This window comes from Diabrotica undecimpunctata, chromosome 9, assembly GCF_040954645.1.
Source record: "Diabrotica undecimpunctata isolate CICGRU chromosome 9, icDiaUnde3, whole genome shotgun sequence".
NCBI classification, from domain to species: domain Eukaryota; kingdom Metazoa; phylum Arthropoda; class Insecta; order Coleoptera; family Chrysomelidae; genus Diabrotica; species Diabrotica undecimpunctata.
Window position 1 is genome coordinate 5,820,417 of NC_092811.1, and position 26,219 is coordinate 5,846,635.

Here is a 26,219-nt window from a genome sequence, read left to right on the forward strand (position 1 = left end):
GTAGTGAATTATTTTCGCGTCATTTAAATAATAAAATCTTTTTCGTACTTTGAATATACATATTTTTTAATTCCATTTAGTTGTTCTCCATTCTCCAATCTCCATTCTGTGATTTTCTTAGTCCACCTTTGTTATCTGTGTCTCCAGGGGTACTCTATGAAACATTAGTGCAATGGTTCCCCGCCTTATGCATCCTTATGCCGATTTCTCAGTTCAAGACATAACAGTATTGTACCCTTCAGTTTGTTAGTACTTAGTTTACTAATTTACTCTTTCTTTGTCCGGAGCTGCTAACCATAGCCAGAGCGTGCTGGGAGGTATTGCTTATACCCGCAACCATTTGGTGGATATTTCACCAATCACCAGAGAGAAAACAAAACACTGGAGAGAAAAATAAAGAAACCAACAGAGGATAGTTCGTAGCTCTAAATAGTCGACAAACACTGCAAATCGCCTTTTTCGCCACTGCAAATCGCCAAACAGGACCTTTTCTATAGACATCCTACAAAAAACACTAACAAAAACATAAAAAATGGCAACAAAAAAATTAACAAAACACTAATAAAATTCGGCGAAAGCCAACAAAAAACAAAAAACAAAAAACCCTAGCACGTAGGTCTTTGCTTGCTTGCTTGGATATTTCACCATAATATCTGGATGTGCTGTACGATTTACTACATATAGTGATGATTAGACTTCGGCAAATATGCAAATAAAAATGTAGAAAATATGCGCATAAATATGCACGTGTTTACCCGAAAATATGCAAATATTTTACAAAATATGTATACAAATAAATAAAAAAATCGTAAAATAGTAACAATTTTATTTAAAAAAAAAAGTGTACATAACTAAATATTTCCTACTATTCATTAAGATTTACATTTATTTTAAGTAACTACATCATTTTTAAGTATAAATAAACTTATTTAGAATTATGGTAACAATAAATGACCAAGTGTTGTTCAAAATTTTCTAACAAAAACTTGTGGCTTCTGTCTGAGTACATATATTTATATATGGAAAAACTTCGTTCAACATCAACTGATGTAACGGGAGCATTTTTCAAACTAACCAAAACATTTGGTTCTAAATTAATTGTTTCCGAAATATTTCCAGCTAGAACACTGACTACTTCAGAAAGAATATGGTAACCTTTATTTTTTTCCATAGTAGCTTCAAATTTTTTTAAAATATCTTTTCCAATATTACCTCTAACGTTCCGACAACATGACGCAAATTCTTTTATTAATGCTGTACTTTCGAACAATGACAGTTTTGGTGATTCTAACTGAGTAATTGTTTTTTGAACAAAACTAAAATTTGATTTTATAAATGAAAGTTCTTGTTGAAGCAAGTTACTCTGAAAAGTTTGTTTAGAATCCAAAAGAGATTGGGAACTTTCATCTGTTAACGTATCAATTATGTTCTTTATTTTAACAAAATGATCTGCATAAAAATTAGCTGCTTCTAACCATGTTCTCCATCGCGTTAAAATAGGTTGTGGTGGAAGAGGAATGTTAGGTAGCATTTCTTTATAAAGTTGAATTCTTATAGGAGATTTAAGAAATACTTTTTTGACACTGGATATCATGGTATTTACAAGAGGAAACTTTTTTCGTATTTCCTCTGCAACTCTGTTTAATCCATGCGCTACACAAGTAACATGTATTAAATCTGGGAAAAATATTTTTAAATTTTGTCCTGCTTTCACCATATAAGGAGCAGCATCCGATAAAATAAGCAGTAATTTATTAGAAGGAATAGTTGTCGGAAGAAAAAAAGTTGCTAATGTTTCTTGTATAAAACGCGAAATTGTTAAAGCATTTGTTTTCTCAAGTTGCTGGCATGAAATAAGATAAGATTTTGGTAAGGTATCTTCTTTAAGAACACCAATCAATAAATGAGCAATACACTTTCCTGAGGAATCAGTGGTTTCGTCTACAGATATGTAAAAATAATTATCTGCAATTTCTTCCTTAATATTAATTAACACCGACGAGTATAGCCCGTTCACATTATTTCTTCTTAGAGACCGATCACTTGGAACATTAAGTTTGCAATATTTTTTTAGAAACGAACTAAAATTTACATTTGCTAATTTTGAAAGCGGTATGTTTGCAGACAATAATGCGCGACACAAGTCTTTATTAAAAGTTTCTTGCTCATCTAATTTTTTTGAAGTAGATTGGAAACATTTAGCCATTGAAGTTTGATGTTTTCCTCCTATTTTTCCTTTTTTTGCAATGTGTGAAGCAGTTCTCACATGTTGGTCTATCTGAAATTTCTTCTCACATGCTATCTATAAATAAAAATAAAAACCTTTATTTTAACCCAACCTTTAAAATATAAAAATATACAAGGTGTTTTTGGTTAATCAAATAACTGGTTTGGAAAAAAAAACACTCGCTAAGTGTTTTAAATGCAGTATTAATCCACAAATTAGTTTTTGTTACTAACCATTAGTACATCATATAACTTATTTTAAAATTCAACAAAAGTTTTTTTTTGTTAATTCAATTACAATAAAAATAATTGTGTTTTAGAATAGCTGACTTCATAAAAAAAAGTAAAGGTGAAAAATTTTTCTAAATACACACCATTGTATTGTACCATGGACAATTTTTTCTCACTAAAGGAAGCAATTTTTCATTTAAAAACAACCTACGAGTACTAAATTTCAAGTAAATACGTTTATTGGTTTTAAAGCTATTGTTGTTATTAACTAAAAGAATTTAATTTTTTTTAATTTTAACACCCTGTATCTCGAAAAGTAAATAAGTTTGACCCCTCATTAACTATATCGTTTTGTTCAATTTTTCGAGAAGTATCTACAGTCAAACGTTGTAAGTGTCATTTGGAAACACCCTGTATGTATGAAATATTAGATATTTAATAGAAAATATTAGATACTTACAATTTTGCCACAGACTGAACAGTAGATTTTTCCCATATCCATAGACAGCTCTTTATAAGGTTTAATCCAAGTTGAAGCACTGGTTGTTTTAGGCATTATAAAATCACAATCTTCCTTTTTGTTACGCACAACGAGTGTTTACGCTTTGAATATCAAAACAAAAATGATTTACAAATCTGAGCATCAAATTAGAAATGTTTAGGTACCTAATTCAACAAACTGAGAGATTTTGGAAAATCCCTAAATTAGGAACAAAACTATTAGCCGTTTACCTGCTGTTAAGATACAATAAATTGTAGAAGGATTTGGGGATTAGATCATAAAATGCAAATGAGCGAACCCTTATCGATTATCCAATAACTGAATGCCTCAGTGACCGAGACTTTCTAAGAATGTTGAGGGCTACTTAAATTGATCTTCTTTGAAATTGTAAATGTTTTGTACCTGTAGAGATTACGTACTTAGATCATTTCTTGATTAAAATGACTACAAAATGTTATACAAGAATTGAAATAAATTGGTATGTTTAAAAATTTTCAAATACAGTATAAAAATCTGAACTTTTATGCACTTTATGCAAACTTTTATACCAATATGCCAAAATATGAAATATTTGCATAAAATATGCACAATATGCAAAATATGCAATATGCATATTTGCCGAAGTCTAGTGATGATATTCTGGGTTATCCTGAAAAATTAAATACATTTACCTGATAATAAATGCTAAGCTTGTAATAATTCCGATTTATGATAATCCAACTAACGACACAGATGAAGTAAACTGTTAAAGCTTGTCCAATTAAGAAAATAATGGAGAAAAAGTATATTTCATTGATATTTTTTGGATACACATCTCCAAATCCTACATTCATTAATAATTGGATGACAGCGTAAATGTGATAAAAATACCAATGTGAATTGCTTGATGAGACTTCTCCTGATTTAAATTCGGGTAGCTAAAAGATATCGTAGTACGTTAATTGATAAAAGAAATGTTTGAAATTTGACAACTAATACATATGTCGTTATTCAATTCTACGTGTTTCTGTTTTTCTACATATACAGCTAACGACATTGTTTTGTTGACCATAGGAATTAAGATTTATTGCAATCCCATCTCTAGAGTATATTTTTATTATAATGTTCTAAATTTTTTGGTTATTTTTTAGCTTTAATAGCAATACAAATAAATAAGTAAGTAAATAAGTAATATGCTTTATTGTTATTGAAAATTGTATAAATTTTATGGACAAAGCTTATAAGACAAGAAAGAAGAGAAAAAAAATTAGAATAAGAATCGTTTGTACTTTTAAATAAAAAACAATAAAATTCTTCCAAACTTAAACATAAAAAATACTACTTAATTAAGAACCTACAACTTAAAATGTAACTAACAAAAAATAAAAATTGGGAAAGCAGATTAATGAATTAAGAGCTCAAATATTCCACCTCCTTGTGCTAAACAGTAACCAAATCTGTCATACAGATTTCTCCTCATATTTTGGAGTAGGGCTGGTGTAATGCTTGCAGAGAAATGAAGTATTTTTGCCCTTAATTTGACCAGGTTTGTGGCCCTTTCAAACTGATGCCTATAAATGTTTTCTTTGACAAAACCCCAAAAAAAGAAATCGTTAGGCGCTAAGTCACAGGATCTAGCGGGCCATTTAATTGTACCACGTACCAGCCGAACACCCATCCTGTAGGAAATAAACCTCCTGAAAATTAACGGGAAGGCGTCGAAGTGCCGGAATGATCTCATTCTGTAAAAGTTGTAAATCTTTGGCCCCATTTAGGTTTCTATCGATAAAAAATGGACCGACAATATGGTCGCTTAATATCCCAGTCCAAACATTCAACTTTTGCGGATGCTGCGTTCGCACTGCAACACTGAGGTGCTTATTTTTTCGAGAATAATACCTTGCAATGGATGGACTGTGTTTTTCATGTAATAAAAATGAAGATTCGTCAGAAAATAAAATATTTTTTAAAAAGTGTACATTTTCATTCTGTTTATCTAACATAAATTCACAAAACTCCATCAGCCTAAAGTTATCTTCCGGAAACAGTTCTTGTGTTGGTTGTATCTTAAAACAGTGATACCCATTCCTTTTATACTCGCTGGATAGTTCGAGCATACACGTTAACTTCTCTAGCAATTTGTACACTATTGCAGGGTTTACTAGCTTCCACAAAAGTACAATTATCAATATCCCTGTTTTGAGGCTCCTCATCGACAGGTCTAACACGTGGTTCATTACCTTCATGACACTTTATACAACTGTTTACATATCCCGAAGTTTGAAAATGTGTAATGGTATTTTAACTGTTGTAACACTTGGTAAGGGTCTATTTTCGAAGGCAACAATAAATAAATCAATTGCTTCGCGTATCGAATGACCCTGAAAGTACCATGTTACAAGTTGCACTTTTTCTTGGACGGTATACAACATAATAGGTATTTTATTAATTATTTGTTTATTCAAATCATGAATGTGTTGCTTGTGTGAGTCCATTTTAAAAAGAGGTAAAAAGAAATAAATTGGACTTACTCACAATCAATTTAATTTTAATACCCAAGACGACCGGTTTGCATCATCAGGTCAGTGGTACAAAGTAAATTAAATGATTCGGGTACAAGAGTTTTTATATAGTGATTGTTGATACATAGTTCAAACTATCCCGTATTACTGATAATGAGTGATCTTCGGTCAATGTTGTAACTGTGTGACAACTTAGGACGAAGTTTCTTGAGAGGAATCATTTAATTTATTTTGTACTACTGACCTGATGATGCTTTGCAAATTTTAGAAAGCGAAACCGGTCGTCGAAAAAATAATTCGAGAGTCGCAGATTACTACGAATGGTACTATCTTTAACAAATCAGTACAAATTGTCGGATACGCAGATGACATAGACATCATAGGTAGGTCCACAGAATCTCTGACTGAAGCATTTCGGTCGTTAAGAGCATCTGCACACAGAATGGGACTAAATATAAATGTTCAAAAGACCAAATATATGTGTTGCGCTAGGTCAAGCAACCCGACACCTACACGAATAATAATTGATGACCTAGAATTGGAAGGTGTTGACACCTTCATATACTTAGGGTCGCTGCTAACCAAAGATAACAACGTCAGTGAAGAAATCAAAAGAAGAATAGTGCTCGCCAATAAGTGTTACTATGGCTTAAGAAGACAGATGGCCTGAAAAATGCCTAGAAAAATTAAAATCACTGTATACAAAACACTAATAAGACCAGTGCTAACATATGGTTCAGAAACTTGGACACTAACACAGAATGGCCATGAATTGCTCAAACGTTTTGAGCGAAAAATACTAAGACGAATATTATTAATAGTCTCCCGTTTTATACCGCTGTCGCGGCTTTGGGAGTATAGCAGGGTAGTCTGCTATATCTAGGGCCTACGGTATACAAGGAAGGTAACATGGCCAGTGCTACGCTTCAACCGTCTATTATTACCCCTGGTTTTACCCAAGGTACTCATTTTTATTCAGGCTGAGTCGACCTGGGGCCTATAGACATTTTTAAAATGTCTAGATGTTCTTGCCGGCGGTGGGATTCGAACCCCGGACCACCGGCTTGCGAGTCAAGCATCCTACCGCTTGCGCTACGCAGGCCCTGACGCAGGCAAGACGAATATATGGAGGCATAAAAAAACAAGGTTTGTGATGCAGTTGTTACAATTTTGAGTTGTATAGAAGATTTGGAGAACCTGACGTTGTAAAATTCATTAAGGTAGCACGCCTCAGATGGATAGGTCATGTAATCAGACGAGAGGAAGATGCCATAGTCAGAAAAGTTTTTGACCAAAGAGGGCCGATCGGACAACGAAGAAAAGGAAGACCGAGACTTAGGTACCAAGACAACCTAGAAAATGATTTGAAGTCTATCGGAATTAGAGCATGGAGAAGAGTTGCCAGAGACAGGGGCGAATGGAGGATTGTTCTGAAGAAGGCTTTGGCTCATAAAGAGCTGTAAAGCCACTGATGATGATGATGATGATGATGATGATGATGAAACCGGTCGTCTTGGGTAGTAAAATTAAATTGATTGTAAGTCTAATTTATTTCTTTTTACCTCTTTTTATTTGTTTATTCTTTCAGAACTTCGTTTGAAATTTTAATGTCAATGTGACAATGACGACAATTCTTTCCCTCCTGTGAAATGAATATAGAGGTGGAAACGTGTAACATGTCACAGCGATTGCCATTGTGTTGTATGGTCAATAAAACAATATCGTGATCTGTATTATAATAGTGGTATAAAAGTATAAAAGTGGCCCCTTGCCACTCGTTGTTTTTAACACCTGTTAGTGATACTGAAGTTAGGAATACATTATACAGCTTGAAAAACTCAAAATGCACTGATTTTTACTTCTTAAACAAACAATTAGTGATAGAAACTCTGGATATTATTATTGATAAACTGGTCATACTTTATAATCTTTGCCTTATCGAAGGAATTTTTCCCGATGTATTAAAAGTAACAAAAGTGTTACCGCTACTCAAAAAAGGATCTCCAGAAGAAATTGAAAATTATCGCCCTATTTCTATTATTCCCATTCTTGGTAAAATTTTTGAAAGTATTTTGAATAACCGCTTAATAGAGTACATAGAAAAGTACAAAATACTTCATTGTAATCAATATGGTTTCAGAAAAAAATGCAGCACTACTCAAGCAATTCAGGAAATTGTAAGGGAAGTAGTTGATGGCCTAGAGAGAGGTCACTTCGTGTCTTTAACATTGTATGACTTATCTAAGGCTTTTGATTGTGTCTCACACACTTTACTTTTAGACAAAATGCACAAATATGGCATAAGGGGAAATGCTCTTAATTTATTTCGATCGTATTTAATAAACAGAAAACAGGCCGTTTTTTTAAATAATAACTACTCCAATTTTCACAATGTTGAACATGGAGTTCCCCAAGGGTCTATATTAGGACCTACATTTTTTCTTCTATATCTCAACGATATATTTCATTATACCCACCCCTTAAGGTGTATATGTTTTGCAGATGATACAACCGTTATTAGTACCGACCAGGATCAATATAATTTAAATAACAAAATAGGAAACGATGTGCTTAAAATTAAAAACTGGTTTACACATAATAAACTAAAACTAAACGAGGATAAAAATCAAAATATAGTTTTCAGTTCAGATCGAAGACACATTTTTGGATATAGCATCAAATTATTAGGGATTTTTATGGATGACAACTTAGATTGGGGCATCCATATAGACAACTTAAGTTCTAAACTCGCCAGTACAATATTTGTAATGCGTAACCTGGTTTATTTGGTACCTAAAAGTACCCTTAAAATGTGTTACTTTTCATTGTTTCATAGTCATATACAATATGGAATAGCTGTTTGGGGCAACTCTGGTCATGCCGACAGAATATTTAAATTACAAAAGAAGGTGGTGAGGATACTTGCTGGAGCGGATTTAAGGGATCATTGTAAACCATTATTTTTGAACATGGGTATTATGCCTCTACCTTCGCTTTATATGTATGCAACACTGTTGGAAATTCACGATAATAAAAATATGTTTACTATAAACTCCCAATTACATGATCATCTAACAAGATCGAGGGATTTAATTAGGTCACAACGATTCAGACTATCAAAGAGCACAAAGAATTCAATTGATATTCACTTGTATAACTATCTGCCTAACGAAATAAAAATTCTGTCTCCACCACTGTTTAAAAATAGGATCAGAAAGCATTTTTTAACATATTGTTTTTACTCAAAGACAGAATACCTCAATACACCTTTATAACGTGTACCCAGTTTGGTCAGAATACTGTCGATTTACTATCTACATATCACATTGTATTATTGCTATTAAAATGTACTAAGTTTTATGTATTAGTTTATTTAGTCATCGATTCGGGAATATTCTTAATTATTTGCACATTTTTGTTACTTCCATATTTCAAAGATTTTTTATGTGACAGTTTAGGTTTGTTTTTTTTTGGTTAGAGATTTTTTTATCTAAATTTTTAATTTTAATTCTTCTGCTAATACTTACATATGTATATTACTTTAGCCAATATGGTTAAGTTAATTTTAAGTGTACATTATTATATCTTTTATTGTATTTTTTATACGGACTTCAAACTTTATGTAAAGTGGTCAATAAACGTTCTATCTATCTATCTATCTATCTAATAAATATAAAATATCAAAAACTCACCTTGTCATAAAAATTGTCTTCAGACCTGATTAAAAACCATAAATAAATTGCAGTATGTATAATAATAACAACAGTGGTAATATATTGTCCCAAAAACCATAGTACTCGATATTCTGTCAACCTTCGAAGAACTTTATTGAAAACTAACAAATGCCTGAGTCTAACGAAGGTTATAACTCTAAAAATAAGAACTAAAAAACTGTTTTGGGCGGTAAAAAATGGTATTATTAGCATCACTTGAGACGCCAAAGATACGAAATCGACAACAAAAATAATAAACATGGTTTTTTCAGTGTAAAACACATTGGGTATATCAAATATTTTTTGGGCCAGGAGAAGCAGAAAATTAAATAGATATATGGCGTCAAAAATTACGTAAAACGGAAAAAATTCCACTACTTCGGTTGGGAGGAACGAAAGGTTTGTGGTGACCAGTATGTAGTTCAGGACAGTTGTAGCTAAAATAAACATCTGAAACAAAAATTAACATTAGTAAAATCAGCAAATATTTAATATTTTATAATAAATGTCAAATAAAACAATAGTTTCCCTGAAAAAGCAAGTTTTGTTGCTTGGTAAGTTAGATTAGATTAGATTATGTGAGGTCGTTAAGGCCATGCGGCCTCACCGCACTTCGACCTATAGAGATCTTTTGTGCATACCTTAATCTAGTTGAATAGCTTCCTAGGTGGCTTGTTTCCTATGTCAGAGGACGCCAGACTGACCTCTGCTAGGAATTTTAGTCTTTTGCAGAACAGTGTTACGCAGTTGCATAGTATATGTTCTTCCATTTCTTTTTCATTGTGACGGAAACGACAGTTCTCACTATCTGATTTGCCCATCTTCTTGAGATGATATCTCAGAGGGCAGTGACCAGTGAGAAGGCCAGTGACCATTTTGATATCCTTTTTACTCATTTCGAGAAGGCGGTTTGTTGCAGTAGGCGACACTTTTATGAGCCTTTTTGCTTGCCTTTGTCCTGGTGTGTTAGACCAATATGATCTTAGTTGATTGAGTTCCCAGGTACGGAGTTCCTCTCTGATGTGGCTTTTCGATAGTCCACAGAAGGGTTCCGGACCCTAGAATGGGGTATTAGCTCCTTCTTTTGCGAGGCTGTCAGCTTCCTCATTTCCTGCAATTCCCTTGTGACCTGGCACCCACATCACAGTTACATTGTTGCGTTCCGCCAGCTTCTTGAGAGATTGTTTCCAGTCCCAAACCAACTTTAACTCACATGTAAATGACTTTAGAGCCTTTAAGGCGGCTTGGCTGTCTGATAAAATAAAGACTTTTGCCCTACGGGTGTCTCGGTTGAGACATTCTCTGCTTGGTAAGTTTGATCAACAAGATTATTTTTCTTCTAGGTTAAAATCTTTCAATCTGAAAACACCAAATTACCCCTGTAACATTTCTTGACAGGTAAATGTTATGACAGTTAGAGAATTATATCCTCCATTTATATTCTTGCCAAATGTATATTCTTCTTCATTTTCTTCCCTCTTGTATGTAGGCTATAAAGCCTGTTTCTTCTTCAATATTTGCCTCCTAAATTATCGCACCATCTTTTTCTTGGTCTTCCAATACTTCTTCGTCCATTTGGTGACATCTTGTGCTATTCGTACTATTCTATCCTCTGCCATTCTACTAATGTGTTCGTTCCACTTCTGTTTCCGTTTTGTCACCCATCCATTTATGTCTTCTATGCATGCTCTGTTTTCGCTTCTTTCCCTATCCAAAAGACTTTTCCCTAATATTCGTTGAAGTATTTTCATCTCTGTTGTTTCTAGTAGTCGTCTCGTTTTAGATGTAAGGTCTTGTCTAATAATTGCTGCTTTATAGATTCTTGTTTTTTGGTCTTGTCTTAGGTGTTTGTTCTTCCAGATTGTGTCATAAGAGATCTCGCCACTGTACTTACTTTTAAGCTTTGTTGTCGTACTTCTTCTTCAACATCTCGGTAACTAGTTATATCTATTCCCAGATATCTAAACCTTGCTTCCTGCTTTATTTATGTCATACATTGCTTCCTGCTTCCTGTCATAAATTTAGTTTTTTCTGCTGATATTATCATATTTTATTTCTTGGCTGTTGTATTGAAGATGTGTGTTAATCTTTGGAGCTCGTCTTCTATCTCGGCGATTAATACTTCGTCGTCTGCATAACAGAATATTTGGATTTTGTGTATTCTTTCTGTTTTTTTAGTGACCTAAATTCTAAATATGGTTCTCGTTTTTCTTTGAATTTTCATTTCGCTTCCTGTTTGAACCATAGTTTTTTTATTGTGTCTTTTTACTATTCGTTTTCTTAACATTGCCTCGGCTGCAATATTAACAACTTTCGCCATTTTTACTTGATAAAATTGATGACAGTGTTTTGTGCTTTAATGACTTGAGTCATATGTAAAAACAAAGATCGATACCACAACAATAGTTGTTGGGAAGTGCAACTGATGAGATGAATTACTCGCTGTGTGAAGATTGAAATTGAAGAAAATTGACCTATGATAAAGAATTTTCAATATACGTTTCTAGAGCGTTTTCCTGCATCGTAATGCAACTTTTGTATGTTTGCTACAAGTATGTTCTGTTGTGATTAGATCTAGATTATGTGCTGGAGAGATAGGCGGGATAACAAGATTTGTGTTATGTGAGAAAAGAATTACATGTATAGTGAAAAAACATCACTATAAGATCGCTATAACAACTAATATATAGCGCAAAAGTCAGATTGTTTAAATGGAAGAATGGAACTACAAAAAAGGATAAAATTAAGAATATATTTATTAGGATAAGTCTAGGTGTAACACAAACTGATGTCAAGATAAGAGAGAATAGATTAAGATGTAGAAGAATATCAGAGAAAGACAAATAAAAGTATGGTAGAAGACACTTTAAAATATATGCGTCTAAAAGGGATTAATATTGATATGACCCAACATAGAAACTTATAGATACGTGCAATGAAAGCTCACCCTGCATAAGGATAAAGCAAAAAATAATGATTATGACTTTTGGTATTTTTTTTTACTGAACAAGACTCAGTAAAGTCAAGGTCATCAACTATAGTAGAGGCTAACAAACTGATATTAATACGTATTTTAAGCGAATATATTTAAGAGAAAAAAACTACATAATAGAATTAGATACTGTTTCTCCAATATACTAACAGAATTCATCAGATATGTGTTATAAAAAAAATGACTTACGTTCCAAGACATATAATTTGGCATTGCAGATAAAACTATCAAGAATTTCCATTTGATCTCTTTTGAAATGTTTAATACAGTTGCACCCAAATCGCTAGATTTATTTTCTTGAGGAATAGTTTCAGTAGTTGTGCTCATTCTTTTAATATTTTGACAACTTTTAATATACTGTCAATGTCTATAAGACTTAATGATATATAACTATAACTCTTACGATATAATAATCATATCGTCGGAACTTTTGTGTGTCAATGTTAACAAAATAATTTAATAGCTAAAACATTTATATGTATTTATTTTTGTTCAGTTTTAACTTTAATAAACAAAATAGTCTTAATTTAATAATGCGTTCTAAATTAACTTCATCTGAAGTATTTGATAACTGCGCCGTTGCCTGGTCCCAACTCCAGCTATTCCTTCTTGTAAAAAAATAAGCAATTATGAAAACCAAACACGTGCATCGAAGATAAGGACGGATGTTTTAAAACGACAATGCACAATGAATATAGGAACCTAGAAAGTAGTGAAACTATATCGGCTGGGAGCTTTAGCTCAAAGAGAAGTCAAAAACTTTAATCTAGAAACATGGACATAACTGCCTTACAAGAGATTAGATGGACTGGAGAAGTCATACTAAAATCTAATAAATCTGTAGTATTTTTCAGTGGAAGTGAATTCGGCACTGACTTCATAGTCAAGGAAAGTCTTGTGGAGTCAGTCATAAGTCATAACCTTCAAACAGGGTAACTAAAGGCTCTTTTATATCAGACTAAAAGGACAACTGCATAACTGTTCCCTTATTACTGCCCCTGCACCGACAGAGGAAAAGGAGGAGCAAGTAAAAAACAACTTCTTTAAAAAAACTAAAGGAACTGACAAATAATCCTCCCAAACAGGACATGCATATTATATTGGGAGATTTCAATGCAAAGATTGGGAAGGAAGCAACATACAAACCAACAGTAGGGAACCATAGTCTCCATGAGGTCAGTAACGATAATAGAACAAGGTAATAGACTTTGCAACATCCCGCAACTTATTAATAAAATCAACAATGTTGATTTTGTTGATGTTGAACACAAGAAAATACACAAAGAAACATGGGTCTCCTACGACTGCGTCACAAGAAATCAATCAATCTGACAAATTTCTCTTTGTCTTCAGCTGTTCAAAATTTACCCCTGTCCATTATCTGGTATTTCTTAGCCACGATCTTTCCCTTCCTAGTCCTTTAATTTCCCTGATCATTCCTTTCACTTTGCTACTTACTATTTCTCTATGGCTATCTGGCCTAGGTGTAATGTTTTTTAACTTTCATTGTGTTGAAAAGTTCTGGTTCCTTGTCTATTCTATGCAATAGTTTTTCGTTTAAAGTATGCAATGTCAAGCATTCGAAGGCCTTCAATTTATTTACAGTTAATGTTTTAAGGATCCACGTTCCAATTGCGTAAAAAAGAGTTTACCAAACGAGTTTCGAGTTTGATTCGGGAATCATGATTTTCTTTAAAGATTCTTTTATCGATCATATTTCTAGATCAGGATTTATATTAATCCAACATGCCAGGTACATGAAGTGTTAACCTGTTCCAACACGTCCTTTCTATACTCCACTAATGATCATAGATTGTTGCGTGTTGTTTGTTAGCCACTGAGATTTATTTTGAGCCAACCAAAAAGGTACATGAAACCAGAATTTGAGGAAACTAAAGTTAGTAAATCTGCAGGATTATCCTTAGTATTTACATAATACCATGAAGTGACATTTGAAAGTTGCTGAATGTTTGCAGCTCTGTTGGCGACAAAGATCTTTAATATATGTGGGGATTATTTGATCCACGGTAGGCATATTGTGGAATCAATCCAGTAGTAAATGTTTTGGAAGTCAAAATCACAAGAAGAAGTTACTTTGTTAATAAGTTGTGCCAGTAAAACAGCGTCAGAAAGCTCCAAACGTTGAATAGTTAAAGTTTTGAGGAGAGCGACGCTTGTTTTGGTACAGTACAAGTTTCAAGTAAAATTTCCCACTGTATCACAGCAACGTATATATTTTGATGCATCGTAGGCATGCTGCAAAGCATCGCAGAACCTGTGCAGTTGTACTGAGGTTAGGTTTGGACAAGACCCTTGTGGTATTTTAATAGAGTTGAGTAATTGTAATTGAGAATAATATTTAGCCTAAGTAGTGTATAAGTTAGCAGGTACAGTTTCATCCAATGGTATTTTGAGCTTCCAAATGTGCAAAGGGGTTTGGTTGAAATTGGATAATGAGGCTAGATTATTTGAGATCCATGGGAATCTGTAATTTAAAAAGAGACTCGTGATTTGTTCTTTAATTTGTATAATTTCATTTACAGTTTCTGTCCCTGTTAGGAGCTCATTAACATAAAAACAGTGTAAAATGATATTAGAAATTTTAGAAAATCTATTTATGTTTCTATGAGCGACCTTGAAGTGATCTAATGGCAAGAGAGAAGGCAGAAGCCAATTCGTATGTCACAGTGTTTAGTGTGTACACTAGAATGTTGAATCGTCATAGGATCTTTTCCAGTTGCGTTGAGATTCATGTACCAGTACCTGACTGTACATTTTTGCTACGTCTGTTCTCAAGACGTCGTTGTGTTTTCTAAAGAGCAGTAATATGTAGAATAAGTTGTCTTGAACGTTTGGACTGACCAACATAAGGTCGTTAAGACAAACACTGCTCGAGCTTTTAGCTGAACCATCAAAAACGACACGAAGTTTTGTAGTGGTGGATTCAGCCTTAGCACACATTGATGTGGAAATAAGAAACTATTTCTGTCATTTTGATCTTCAGCCAAAAACATGTATCCAAGATCAATGTGTTCCTTGATAAATTGATGACGTTGTAATCACACATCGTTGTTTTTAAGTAATTTATGCTCCAATGTGAAAAATCTGTTAGTTGCTGTAGTTCTGGTGTCTCCCAGCTCAGAAATTGATTTTTTGAGTGGAATTGTGACGATAAAACTTCCATTTGCGACTTGAGTTAAATTTTCTTTGAAATATTGCTCACAGTAATTTTCTTCATCAGAAAAAAATTCAGTTTTTGGATACTCTTCTATTTTCCAAAATTTGGAAAGTTTTTTGTTGCAGGACAGTGTAAACTTGTATACGTATTGTTTTTGGTGTGTCTAGGTCCAGATATTAACTAACGTAACTTGGTTTTTTGTAACATGGGTAGATTATGACCCAGTTTAATTTGCCCTATGCTTATTAGATTCCATAATATATATACACCTATCAATAAGTCAATAAGAGCAGGTTTATTAAACTCTTAAAGGATATTTTTTGGAATGTTTAGTTTGTCAGTACTAGTTGGCGAGGATGGCAAGTTCTCAGTAATGTGAGTTAAGAAAACACAAGTTATATGTCTTTGAAAATTGTTGATGTTGGATTTGAAAAGTAAAGAAATGGAGTATGTAACCTTGGTTTGGAATCGATTTATTCCGGATATGAAACTATTAATTTGAATTTTAGGCAATCGTAGAATATTAGTAAGTTTGATGTGGATTGTCGAAGCTGTCAAATAATGTAATACAAGCAGTTGAAAGGAGTGTCTGAGGTGGTGCGGACGTACTACTTGTCAAGCTGACAATTTCATTAGAAGTTCTGGGGATAGATCCAGTATCGTTTTTTGAAATGCTCTGTGTAGCTTGGATTTGCTGCCTTTCAATATTTTCAAAATGAAGCAAAGTGTGATGTATTTTCCCACATTTTTTGCAACCAGAAGATTTACAGTTTCGTGTTACATGGTTAGTGTCTAGGCAGTTGATACATTATCTCAAACTTTTCGCAGTATTTAATTTTTCAACACGTGTTAGTTTCAAAATGTGTCACAAGTGTACAAACTGTGACTAGAATTCTACAGGGTGCGATTAGTTGCAGTGGTAGAAACAAATGAAGAGCTTTTTTACAAAACTGCATAAATCCATTTCCGGCTAAAATACATTTTTTGTTGAATTTCGAGAGTTTGATCTGCCTTAGATCTTGTGTATAAGTCTCATGTGTTAAAAGTTAATATTTCCCATTTAAAAGGAGCCTCAAAATCACGTTTCTTCCACAAAACTTAATTAATCCACTCAAAAACCTTTACCCCATGTTCACTCTTTTTTTATACAAAACTTAACATCTCCTTCTTTAGCCAACCATTAAAATTAATTTTTATTTTACAAAACTGCATAAATCCTCCGGCCTGCAGATCTATCCCTCTACTATTTTTGTTTGGATTTAAAAGCATCCTCTAGAATTAGATGTTGATTCGTGAAACAAAATATAATATTCGTTAGTTCTAAAACTACCCACGGGTCGCACTGACAGTGTGTAGCGTAGCCAGGCCATGCCACGCGTGGCCACGCTGTATGAGATTATCAGTACTTTTCCGTTCGATGAGACGGGATGTTGTGAATTCGTTGTATGTCAACGTTGTTTTCTGTGTTTTGCGTGTTATTTTGAGATGGATACTGTTACTAATTTATCGGTGGGATCTAAAAAAAGACGATCCATCAAAACAAGTGAGAGAGGGCGTTCAAAAATTATGAAGTACAACGATAGTGATCCTCATTTAGTGTTTCTAAAACAGAAGACCAGACCATGTGCCCATAATTCGAAAAATCTTCGTTGTGCTACGGTATCCTACGATGATATAAAACTTAATCGACAAGCAGTCTACATGGCAGAGGGTAAAGAGAAACAAGATCTTGTTTTGATGAAATATATCTCTGCTTTCGAGCCCCAAAGAAGAAGGGGAAGTGGTACGCCTGTCTCTGCAACTCACACAAGAACGGTTTCTGTGAAATTTTTTCTCAATAGTCAGAAACAGAAACGCATGATTCCTGTGTGTAAAAAGTTTTTTGCTTTTTCAATGAGTGTACCTGCCTCTCGACTACTGCGGATTGGAAAGGTCGTCAATCAAGGTCTGCTGCCCAAAGAAAATAGAGGTGGTTATCGACGAGAAGCTTTTTTCAGAGCCAAAAAGGAAGCAGTCCATCAATTTCTTGGTAAACTAAATTGTGTCGAATCTCATTATGGAAGAGGAAAAAGTAAAAGAGTTTACCTTTCAGCAGAGTTAAGTGTAAATAAGTTATATAAAATGTTTAAGGATGCTTACACTGCCGATTTTCACGTGAGTTATTCATGTTTTCACCGTATTTTTGTAACCGATTTTAACATTGGATTTTCCTCTCCAGCTACAGACGCATGCGCTACGTGCACTCGTCTTAAATTTCTTATTCAACAAAACGCTCGCGGTTCAGTTGAAAGAATTAGTCCAATGACTGAACTTCGTATTCACAAGCTGAGAGCGGATGCGTTTTACAAACTAATGAAGGAAGTTCCCAGTGATACTTATAGTTTTGTTTTTGATTTGCAACAAGTGCATCCACTCCCTAAAACTCCAATCGGCGATGCCTTTTATCGCCGACAAATTGCATTCTATGCATTTTGCTGTGTGCCTATTGACTCAAAGGCACCAACATTTTATACGTGGAATGAAACGCAGGGAAGCAGAGGAGCAAATGAAATCGGATCTGCACTCATCCATCACTTAAGAAGGCAAGATCTTTCGTCTTTTTCTGCAGTATCGTTGTTTTGTGATGGTTGCGCTGGCCAAAATAAAAATGCGCATATTGTTCATCTTTTGTGCCATTGGCTTAAAAATGAGGCTCCAGAGAATGTACAGAAAATTCATGTCACCTTTCCGACTCGTGGCCACAGTTTTCTTCCAGCTGATCGAGCTTTTGGCCGTGTGGAGAAGCGCTTGAAAAAAACTGATACCATCATCTCGAGCGAAGAGTATGCTTCTATTTACGAGGAGTTTGGTTCTGTACAGAAACTGGGACAAGACTGGGTGATATACGATATCAAAAGCCTTGAAATGATTTATCAAAAAATAAAAGGAATCAGCCAAACCAAACGCCTCATTATTAAGAAAATCAAAACAAGGGACCGGCATACTTCAACCAAAATAAAATGCTGCGCCAACTATAGGTTCGATAGTGGAACAGAACCTTTTAGAAGCATTGTAAAAAAAAATAAAAATGATTTTCTTCAGGCTCTTCCCCAAATCCCACTATCTCATTCCGTGACTGAAGAGAAAAAAAAAGATGTCCTTCACTTATTGCAAACCCACTTTGGACAAAATTGGAAAGAGATCCCTGATCTTCATTGGTATATTAATGCTCTTCAACACAAAGTTACTAGTGATCCAAATCCAGAAACCCACAACTACCATGATGGCGAGTGTGATTGCTTGGAAGATGAGCCAAAAAATGTTCACATCTAAATTGTTTGTACTCCTCATTTTTTTTTGTTTTAGTGGGTGCCGTTTAATATTTTGTATTTCTAAGATATTGTTAATTTGACAAAAGTTAATATCTCCCATCTTTTTTTACAAAACGCGATATCTCCAACAGACACATGGCTATATTTTGTTAATGCAAATAAATAAAAATAATGTTAATTAACGTTTTATTTCTCTAAGTCTAACCTCAATTTGATTATGTTCTCTGAAATTTCGAAAATTTTAGTACAACAGCTGCAGCACGTTTTTACGTCTCCTGAAAATTTTTGAAAAGTGGATTTATGCAGTTTTGTAAAAAAGCTCCTCAAATGATCTTGTGTGCCTATATGATTGTTTTGATGCAGTGTGTTTGTGATCCTCCTGATGCTGAGTTAATAATTATAAGATACGATAGCGTTCTTCCAAGAAAGTCAGTAAATTTTGCAAAGTTTTGAATGTTCTTTGCATCAGTACGCGATTCCCAAGCTCGTTTTGTTGTGTTATCGAATTTGTTAGTAACAAGGTATACCATTAAATCATCCCAATGTTCTATAGGCCGTTGTAGGCCGAAGTTAAGATTCTTTTGTTAGTGTGGGTTAATAAAAAAAAACCTTAATGTGATTGTCAATAAGAATCTGTTTGTCTTCAAAACGATCTTTAAGTACCTTCCAAGCAATGCCATAATTTGCTTCCCACAATTGTAAGATTTGACTTTGTATATTGCTTTTTCTTGTAGTGAAAGTATTTTCTTCCAGCCACGTTAATCCACTTCTCCTGCGACTTTTACATGACAAATTCACCCTATAGATTATAGGATTGGATGATAGGACGGATCCTTGTTCAATTTTACTTTCTATTTTAAAACGACTTAAATTCTGCTAGTCTTAAATCATTAAGGAATTCGATGCACGAAAAGAAAGGATTTTAAAAAATGTGATGCTAGATATACGACATCCAAAGCAATAAATCTTATCATATTAGCATAGTAAACATAACACTTTATATTGTCACTTCATATTAAATATAATATTTAAAAATTTCAAATTGGTCTACCCAAATCAATCATAGATAAAGTCGAATCCCTTTTAATCTTTCATGTTGTAATTATTTTATATAAGTACATTTTTTGGTTAAAGGTTTGTGTAATGTTTGCCGTACTTCTATTAAAGATCATATTTATTTTAAAAATATGATGTGATGGTTTATAATAGCCATTAATCGAATTAAGTCAATAATAAATTAATATTGTTTTAAGAAATATATATATATATATATATATATATATATATATATATATATATATATATATATTATTGTGATATTTAAAGTCTTGGTGCGCCAAGCAATAATTAGCTAATTAATTTTTTTGATTAATTAAAATTATCTAGATGATATGATTATGACTCTATCACAATTTTTAATTCTTTTATCTCAGGGTTAAATTCGTGCTTCAATATCTATGCTATTACATGTGAAAGGTAAGGTCCAGAGAATACCGGAATAATAAAAAACACATATGATCTAACACTATATATTGAAATAAAAATAATGAAATAATTCACACTCAAAAGTTTTCAATAAACAAATCTCATATAATGATTCTCAAAAATTTTGTTCTACGTACGTGAACAAACAAAATTAATGGTACCAACAATATTAATTGAAATCTCAAAATTCCGAACTATTCTAACTCTCCTAATCAAAATATTTATATCCTTTCTAAATTAAGTGTAAAAATTGTGTTATCAATAAAAGAAAAAAACTGCAGAAAACAAAATATCTATCTCTGATGATGAGTGGTCCAAATCCTTGTTCCTTGTAGACTATATTATCTCCTCTCAACCGCTCCCTATGTAATCAGCAATCTTACAACAGATTGTTGCAAGTATATCGTCCTTAATGATCTCCTTCAAAAGCAACAATCATTCAAATTATGATAGCCTTTCTCCTCTCGATAAACTGAATCTCTCGTTGGCCCGAGTGAAAAATGACTCTTGGAATATCTTCTCTTTACGATAAACTGAATCTCTCGTTGGCCTGAACAGTGACTCTTGGAATATAAGTAGGAAAATATGACTTACAATATTTTGCTGCTCCAGCTTCTGTCAGATACACTAACTCCACAAAAACTCACTAACATTCAACACTACTGCTTGCTACTTCTCAGGAACTGCCAGAGAACAATCACCGTTCCTCTCACAGACTTGGAAACCAACTGATTATATCTTTTCTCTCTCCCCAATCTCGCTAAACTCCCTCCTACATACTTATCCCACCTTTTTCAATCTCCGCCAATCAAAACTCGTCACAATTCCCCCATTTTTTCATTTCGATAACAAACAAATTTTTACCTATAATTATAAATTTCCTAAAACTTATTTACAAATAATATTTTCTATAATTCTTAAAAACTAACAAAAACCTCTATCTAAAATCTCTTCTATTTGTCCCTAATCACTGCATTAATGTATTTTGGAAAACCCCGTTCAATTGTCTTTTTGTTTTCACTTAAAATTATGCGGGTCACTCAAGTATAACAAAGAAATAATTTATGCAAAGCTTACTTTTTGTTTGGTACAGGTAATTCAAGAAATTAATAACTCTCCTTCTTCGAAATGTTTGTTGGATATTATCCTACTTATCTGAATTATTTTAATGTTATTGAATTTTGAAATATTTTTAAACAAACCAATATTTTTCTCGATTTTACATATCATAACAAATCCCCGCCATTTGATCTGCCGAAAACTCTTTGTTAAATTTTAAAAATGACAAAAGTTTTCTAGGATCAAATTATTTCACTATGTTATTAAAATCTATTCATGATATTGATAGATGTCGTGAATGTTAAAATACCCCGTATATTGCCTGTCTTTATACGGGATTGGATATATTTTCGTTTTAAATTTTTCCAAGTATTTTCCCTTAAAAGAAAGTTCATAATTTTTAACCACTTGATTTACTTTATTAACAAAATCTCCATGGTTTCCTAAAATCTTCTCTATTTCCTTCTCCATGTTTTTTTCCACAATTTATTTTTCTTTCATCCACCTTTTGTTCACATGTGTTCACTGTCCATAATACTTCTTCACAAAATTCTGGATTCTCGTCCATCAGTGCCATTTTTTCTTCTGTTTTCTTTTTATCCTCTAATTCCCTTTGGTATTCCGAGCACCATGTTTCTATTCCTTTCACTTCTCTGATGATACCTTCTTTTTCTTCCTGCTTCCATTCTGTTTTATCGTCGGTTGCCAACAATTCTTCTGTACCTTCTATTTCCTGTTTTTCTCTGGTCTCCATCTTATTTTCCTGCTTTCTTTTCGAACTCTTCTTCTTTTTCTTCCTTCTCTTTTTCTTTTCTGTTAGATCTTGTTCTTGTACTTTCGGTTTATCCTCTACAGTCATATCGATTTCTTTGCGTTTTTCCTGTGCATTGATCCTTCCAGAATTTGTTTTCCTATCTGTTTGCTTTTCTTCTCCTGTGTTGTCTGGTTCTGCTCTGATTTCCAGTTTATTTTCCGAAAAATTTATGGTGATATCTTTTTTCCTCAATTCATCAATTCCCGCTATCATATCATGATTTACTTCTTCAATCTTCAATCACCACACATTTCATAATATGGAATTTGTTTCCCACTCTTATCTGTACTTGGGAGTACTCACTGAGTAATCACTGCATTAATGTATTTTGGAAAACCCCGTTCAATTGTCTTTTTGTTTTCACTTAAAATTATGCGGGTCACTCAAGTATAACAAAGAAATAATTTATGCAAAGCTTACTTTTTGTTTGGTACAGGTAATTCAAGAAATTAATAACTCTCCTTCTTCGAAATGTTTGTTGGATATTATCCTACTTATCTGAATTATTTTAATGTTATTGAATTTTGAAATATTTTTAAACAAACCAATATTTTTCTCGATTTTACATATCATAACAAAATATATATATATATATATATATATATATATATATATATATATATATATATATATAACGAGTTTATTACAGCTGCCGCCGTTTCTCGCAACCTAGCTTCCAACGCTTGCGATCGTTCCAGTCATCTACTTGTAGACCCCTATCTTCCATTGCACCTTTTACTTCTTGTCTCCACGATCTTCTTGGTCTTCCCTTTTTCCTGCGGTTGGTGGGGATCCACTGTAACATTCTCTTTGGCCATCGTTGATCATTCATCCTTTCTACATGGCCATACCATTTCAGCCTTTTGCATTCTATAGTTTCCAGGACGTCAATGTCTATGCCCATACGCTCTCTGATTTCAGTATTCCTTACTCTATCTCTTCTAGTGAGTTGGCAACATCTTCTCCAATAATTCATTTCCATTGCTTTTATTTTGGATGCGTCATTTTTATTTATTACCCAAAGCTCTGAACCATATATAGGCTTTCTATGATACTTTTGTATATCCTAATTTTTGTGTTTCGGGTGATGTGGTTATTCCAAAGTATACTATTCAGTTGACGTATTGCTGAATTTCCTTGACCAATTCTAGTAGCTATTTCTTTTGTATTCCGACCATTGTTTGTAATGTTTACGCCGAGATATTTAGTTCTAAATCTAAGCTTCCTAGTTCTAAGTGCTTTCCTTCACCTCCCACTACTACGTACTCTGTTTTTGATGGATTAATTGATAAGCCCCACTTAGTATATTCTTCATCTATTTTTCGTAACATGTAGTGGATATCATCTTGATCTTCTGCAAGTATTACTTGGTCATCGGCAAAATGCAAGCTGTACAGTGTACGGTCTCCAATTTAAACATCCACAGGTTCACATTTTCTTTTCCAAATATACAAAACCCCCTCCAAATAAATCTTAAAGAGTGTAGGTGCAATGCAGCAGCCTTGGCGAAGTCCTTTGGTCACTTTTATCTTTTTTGTCACTTTTTGTCCAATCTTTATTACACTCGTCATATCATCGTACAACTCCCTTACAGCATTAATGTAAATCGGTGGAATATTCTTGTCTTCTAGCACCTGCCATAGCTTGGCTAATAGGACACCGTCATACGCTTTTTGAAGATCAATAAATACCATGTGTGTCTCCATATTATGTTCCAAACGCTTTTCTATTGTTTGTTTTAGGCAGAACACATTGTCTATACAAGAACAACCAGTACGAAAGCCACTCTGATCTTCAGCGTCTTCCCAGCAATCTTCAATTCGGCTTTTAATTATCTTCCCGTAGACTCTACAGATTGAGTTAGTTACACTAAGCCCTAGGTAGTTCTTACAATCTTTTCTGTCGCCTTTATTTTTGTATAGATTGCTGATATATGCAGTTTTCCATTCTGGGGGTAGCTCTTCTCCTCTCAAGAATAAATTAAAAGTATAAGCCAATAGCTGAAATAGTTTGTCAGGGCCATAATTAATCAGTTCAATGGGTACTCTCCCCGGTCCTGGAGCCTTTCCATTTTTTATAGCGTTGGCGTGTTTTTTAATTTCTTCTGGTGTTATTTCAGTTTCTTCGCGGTAGGAAATATCATATTTTTGTTAGCCAATATCTTGGAATTCTGTTCGATCTTCTGTCAACATTTGTTCATAATATTCGACCCATAATTCTGGGGCTATTAGAGTTAACCTACTGCATTCTTTTCTATCTGTTCTACTAGCTCTAATTGTTTTCCAGGTTTCTTTACTTCTTGCTGTACCCATAAAATTTTCTACTTTATCGCAGGCTTTATTACACATCTAATTTTTGGTTTTATTTATCTCTTTTTTTTTAATTCTTTGTTTAAGCTGTTATACTGTTGTCGATAGTAAGGGTCCTTTGTTGCTAGCCATTTGTTATACATATTCTTCTTCTTCTGTTTTAAGAAATTCGGTTGATATAAGTAGAACTTCTTTTTTATGGATCAGAATGTGTCCGAGCTTAGTAGTAATATTCTGCAATATTCTTCAATTTCTGTTTTGCATAGCAGTACGATATTGCCAATAACTTTTAACCTTCCTCTACATCGTCTTTCCATTTTCTTCTCTGCATTTTTTTCTATTTGGGTCCACTTTGTATTTATTTTGGTTAGTTCTAATGATAATTCATTCAAACAGTTTTATGTAATTTTTCCAGTCAATTTTGTTATTTCTATGTTTTTTCTTTCATCTTTTTTTATTTTTATTCTTAATTTAAGCCTGTTTTTAGCCAATCTAGACAAATCGTAGGAGCCATTTTCGATTAAGGGATCAGTATGTTCCCTATTAATTAAAAATCCATTATCTTCGATATTATATTGTTTAATTTCAAGTTTATTTAACTCTTTTTTGGATATTTGGAGCATCTCTTCATAGCTTGGCTTTTTGAAATTCTATTCCATTGTGTCTACAATATCTCGATCTGTTAGTTGTCATTGCTTGTACTTAGGCTCTCCTGAAGGTATTCCTTCAATCTACGGATAATTTTTTGTTCGTCCGTCAATTGAATGCCATGCTGAAACAACGTTGTAAACGCCAAATCACATTTTGTCGACAACTTGAAAAAAACACCTTATAATTGATTATTTTGAAAAAAAAAAAATTATGAGCGTAATATGATAGATTATAGGATGCATAAGATTAGAAACAAGGAGACGCGCTGTCACCTCTCCTCTTTAATATCATCCTGGAGAAAGTAGTAAGAGCAGCACACCTTAAAACAGAATTATTGACAGTAAATGGACCAAAATTACTACTAGCATACGCAGATGACATTGACATTGTGGGAAACACTGTCACCAATGTGAAGGAAACTTTTAATAAATTGGAGGTAGAGGCAAAGAAAACTGGTTTAAGGGTAAACGAAGAGAAAACCAAATACATGTGCATCAACAGACAAAAGGGACGAGATATAATAGAGCAAAATGTTACAATAGACCCATATAACTTTGAAAGAGTGGAGAGTTTTAAATATCTCGGAGCAACAATCACTGCAGATAACGATATCGCGGAAGAGATTAAAGGAAGAATTCAGGCAGCAAACAGATGTATGTACAGCCTCCACAATACTATTAAATCTAAAAGCCTAACACGAACATCAAAGATTAGAATATATAAAACAGTGATTAGGTGCTCATGAATGGGTGTGAAACGTGGACCCTGACCAAAGAAACTGAAAGAAAACTTAGATGTTTTGAGAGGAAAATCCTCAGAAGAATCTTTGGGCCTTATCACGACATTAATAGCAACCAATACCGAATGAGAACAAATGCTGAGGTCAAGCAGATGTATAGAGCCAGCGATATAGTCCAAGAGATTAAATCCCAACGTCTTAGATGGGCTGGCCATGTCCATAGACTCCCTAATAACCTCCTTAAGTTAATATGGGAGGAAGCCCCACAGGGAGAAGGCCCTTAGGACGTCCACGAATGCGATGGAGAAACAATATATGGTCAAATCTAAGAACAATGGGGCTACCCACTGACCCAACTATTATGGACGACCGTTCAAGATGGAAGCAAGTTGTGCAGTCAGCCAAAACCCACCCCGGGTTGTAGTGCTACGAGAAGAAGAAGAAGAAGATTAATATCAACAAAAATAACCTTAGGTAATACAAAACAATCCTTTATGAACATATATGC

The 26,219-nt window shown here is 33.6% G+C and overlaps 1 protein-coding gene across 2 annotated transcripts in view; it reads right to left on the reverse strand.

The window, feature by feature from the left end:
* LOC140450118 (uncharacterized) overlaps positions 1-12,620 on the reverse strand; it is a 68,644-nt gene extending 56,024 nt beyond the window's left edge. For both annotated transcript variants that reach the window (XM_072543554.1, XM_072543553.1), the window contains exons 1-3: positions 12,355-12,620; positions 9,153-9,623; positions 3,631-3,876 (exon numbers count right to left, since the gene is read on the reverse strand). In XM_072543554.1, coding sequence (XP_072399655.1) covers positions 3,631-3,876; positions 9,153-9,623; positions 12,355-12,492 — 855 coding nt within the window. In that variant the 5' untranslated portion in view covers positions 12,493-12,620. The remainder of the gene's footprint in view (positions 1-3,630; positions 3,877-9,152; positions 9,624-12,354) is intronic.
* Positions 12,621-26,219: the final 13,599 nt, after the last annotated feature.